The sequence below is a fragment of the Phocoena sinus genome, chromosome 10, assembly GCF_008692025.1.
Source record: "Phocoena sinus isolate mPhoSin1 chromosome 10, mPhoSin1.pri, whole genome shotgun sequence".
NCBI lineage: Eukaryota > Metazoa > Chordata > Mammalia > Artiodactyla > Phocoenidae > Phocoena > Phocoena sinus.
In genome coordinates this window covers 58,410,732-58,414,295 of record NC_045772.1, presented here as the reverse complement: position 1 = coordinate 58,414,295, position 3,564 = coordinate 58,410,732, and the positions used below count along the sequence as shown (strand labels likewise).

Here is a 3,564-nt window from a genome sequence, read left to right as displayed (position 1 = left end):
TGTAAGATTGCATCACCACTACCCCCACCTCTCCAGGTTTCCCCAGACATCACAGTAACATGCTACCCCCCCCCCCCACCAATGCTCCAGCCCTCGTCCACACTGTGCTCCAGTCCAACTGGACTCTGGGCGGTCAGCACAGGCAAGGTCAGGGGGTGACTTCTGTGCCCCGTGGCACTGCCACCTTGCCCTGGGCAAGAGGACTCCGTTCCTCCCACCCCCAGCCTCTCACCACTGTCCCAGCCCCATTGCTAGAAATAAAAAGACCAGAGTTCACCTTCCAGCCCAGAGAAATAACCACTGGGATTCCCAGCTGCCTCGTGGAAACTGCTGCAGTAGTGGTGGATGGGCAACCTAGACAGACTGTAGGTATGGGGGAAACTGCCCTTCCCACCTTGCTCGTATGGAGTTCCCTCCCCCGAGCCCCAGACCTTGGGGACTGAGCATGTGAAATCATCCTCCTTCTTGCATCATGCGTGTCCACATAGCCCCCCCACCCCCATACCCCTGCCTCAAGCTCCGTGACCAGGGCCAGATGGTGAAACCTGAGCTCCAGGGGGGAACCTCCACCCCCTGCAGGGACCTGATGGGCAGCACAGTTGGCCAATCCTGGGGCTCAGAGGGTAGGTCTGCCTGCTGACCACTAGGTGAGGGAGCCCTAGGCTGCTGGCTCTAGAGAGGCCCCAGTCAGTAGCCAGACATGAGCTGTGAGGGTCAAACTGGCAGACTACACTGAATACAGCTACCCATCGGACCGTCCACTGTCTGCCTTCCTGAGTCCCAGGCAACAGAAGACAGGTGGCTCTACCCTTGGCCAAGGGTAGGTGTGGCACTGCTGTCTGCTGCCACCGTGCCCTTATTGGCCTCCACGCAACCAGACTCAACAGACTCAACAGAAGCTACAGCCATCCGAGGCTCCCGACCTGACCCAGGGCCATTCACCAGGAGCATGGGACTCTCTGATGTCCAGCTCCAGCTGGTGCTGCTGTGGGCACTGGTGTGGGCACAGAGGGCAGGGTCTGTGTGTCCCTCCTGTGGAGGCCCCACACTGGCACCCCAAGCAGAACGAGCTCTGGTCCTTGAGCTAGCCAAGCAGCAGATCCTCGAAGGGCTACACCTGACCGGTCGTCCCATAATAACTCATCCTCTACCCCAGGCAGCGCTGACCAGAGCCCTCCGGAGACTGCAGCGGGGAAGTGCGGTTCCAGCGAATGGGGAGCAGGTCATCAGCTTTGCTGCCATCACAGGTGGGTGAGGGAGAGACAGGCAGAGAGCAGGCGGGGAAAGGGAGAAGGGAGGGGAGAATGACAGCAGAAGCAGAGGGAGCGCGGCACAGGAGGAAGAGGAAGAGTTGGAGCAGGACTGGCCTCGGAGTCCCTGCTTCCTCTAAAGGTGGGAGCTAGGGGGAGCAGCTGGCAGGGTTTGCGGGAGCGTCAGGGGACAGCACATCTCCGATTGCAGTCCTCAATCCCTTCTCCATCTTCCCGGTAGACTCCTCCGCCTCCACCTGCAGCTCCACGTTCACCTTCTACCTGTCCACTCCACGGTCCCACCACCTGTACCACGCTCGCCTCTGGCTGCACGTGCTCCCCACCCTTCCTGGCACTCTTTCCTTGAGGATTTTCCGATGGGGCCCTAGGAGGAGACGCCGAGGGTCCCACGTCCTCCTGGCTGAGCACCAACTGACGGCCCCGGGCTGGCACGCCCTGACTCTGCCCTCTAGTGGCTTGAGGCATGAGGAGTCTGGTGTCTTGAGACTCCTACTGGACTGCAGACCGTTAGAAGGCAACAGCACAGCTGCCCCCCAAACTCAGCAGCTCCTGGATACAGCGGGAGAGCAGCGGCCCTTCCTGGAGCTGAAGACCCGTCCCAAAGAGCCTGGAGCAGGCCGGGCCAGGAGGAGGACCCCCAGCTGTGAGCCTGAAACCCCCTTATGCTGTAGGCGAGACCATTATGTAGACTTCCAGGAACTGGGATGGCGGGACTGGATCCTGCAGCCTGAGGGGTACCAGCTGAATTACTGCAGTGGGCAGTGTCCCCCGCACCTGGCTGGCAGCCCAGGCATTGCTGCCTCCTTCCATTCTGCTGTCTTCAGCCTCCTCAAGGCCAACAACCCTTGGCCCTTGGGTACTTCCTGTTGTGTCCCTACTGCCCGAAGGCCTCTCTCTCTCCTCTACCTTGACCGTGATGGCAACGTGGTCAAGACAGATGTGCCAGATATGGTGGTAGAGGCCTGTGGCTGCAGCTAGCGAGAGGACCTGGGGGTTTGGAGTGAAGAGATCAAACTAGGGGTTCCTAGGCAAAGGGCATCTGTGTCTGGAGGCATCAGATTCCTGACCCATACCTTCATCCAGTGGGTCACCTGGCAATATGAATGGGTTGACCCCTCTGGGACCTAAATGGGCATTTTCTTGTCCAGACTCTGGCACATCCCAGGCTGGTTGATGTGTGGGGAGATGGGGAAAGTGTGTCCTCTAAAGGAGTCTACCCAGAAAGTATGATTTCCTACCCTAAGCCATCTGAGAAGATGGCAGAGGTGAGGGAGGGAGGGTGGGAAGGAGAAGGCAGAGAAAAATCACTTAGTCTCTCCAGAGGAAAGTCCTCAAGTGAGGGAAGGAAGAAGCAGACCAAGGGCCCATTGGGCTTGGGATTGGGGGAAACAGGCTGGCCAAGTGTAAGGGCTGTGGAAGTGCTTGAAGGGAGGCTCAAGAGGGAGCTGGGAAAGGGGCTGACGGGAGGTGTTTGGGAGAGCCCCAGAAACGGGAGTCCAGAGAGAGGAGTGCTGAGCCTGAAAAGTTCTCTGGTTTTTCTTGGGGCGGGGGGGGCAGGACCCAGCAGGGAGGCAAATGTTTATACTTTCCTAATAAAAATGAGGAAAAAAAAATCAACAAGTGTGAGTCATAAAGAAGGGCTGGGATGATGGTCCAGAGCAATTGTTCTCAGAGTGTGGCCTGGGAACCTCCAGGAGGTCTCTGAGACCCTTTCATGTAGTCAAAACGATTTTCATAATAAAACTAAGATGTTATATGCCTTTTTAATTTTCAATATCTCCACAGCCTCCGGTGGAGTTTTCCAGAGACTGTAGGACATGAGATTACATCACATTCCTGACATCTTTGTTAATGGGATGTGTGCTTGTGTATTCTTGTGTTACAAACTTTTTTTTCAGTTTTAATTTCTAATATGGTAAATTGATATAAATCACATAAACAAAAGCTCAGTAATTTTTCAGAATGTAAAGGGACATTGAAGCCAAATTGTTTGAGAATTGCTGATCTAGAGTCCTGGGTGGGGAGGAGAAAGCAATGCGCTCTAAAGAGCTCCCCTATGACTTCTTAACCACTGGTGGCGCAGTGGTTAAGAATCCACCTGCCAATGCAGGGGACACGGGTTTGATACCGTGGGGTCTGGGAAGATCCCACATGCCGCAGAGCAGCTAAGCCTGTGCGCCACAACTACTGATCCTGTGCTCTAGAGCCCGTGTGCCACAACTACTGAGCCCGTGTGCTACAACTACTGAAGACTGCGCTTTTAGAGCATGTGTTCCGCAACAAGAGAAGCCAC

General features: G+C 56.1%; 1 protein-coding gene across 1 annotated transcript; it reads left to right on the top strand.

Annotated features, from left to right (window-relative positions):
• The first annotated feature begins 674 nt into the window (after positions 1-674).
• Positions 675-2,249, top strand: INHBE (inhibin subunit beta E). The gene is made up of 2 exons (XM_032644115.1): positions 675-1,247; positions 1,492-2,249. The coding sequence occupies exons 1-2, from the start codon at positions 950-952 to the stop codon at positions 2,247-2,249; spliced, it is 1,056 nt and encodes a 351-aa protein (XP_032500006.1). The 5' UTR covers positions 675-949.
• The last annotated feature ends 1,315 nt before the right edge of the window (positions 2,250-3,564 follow it).

Coding starts and splice junctions, on each gene's coding strand:
- INHBE (XM_032644115.1), top strand. CDS start 950: ATGGGACTCTCTGATGTCCAGCTCCAGCTGGTGCTGCTGTGGGCACTG. Junction 1,248..1,491: donor CAGCTTTGCTGCCATCACAG/GTGGGTGAGGGA, acceptor TCTTCCCGGTAG/ACTCCTCCGCCTCCACCTGC.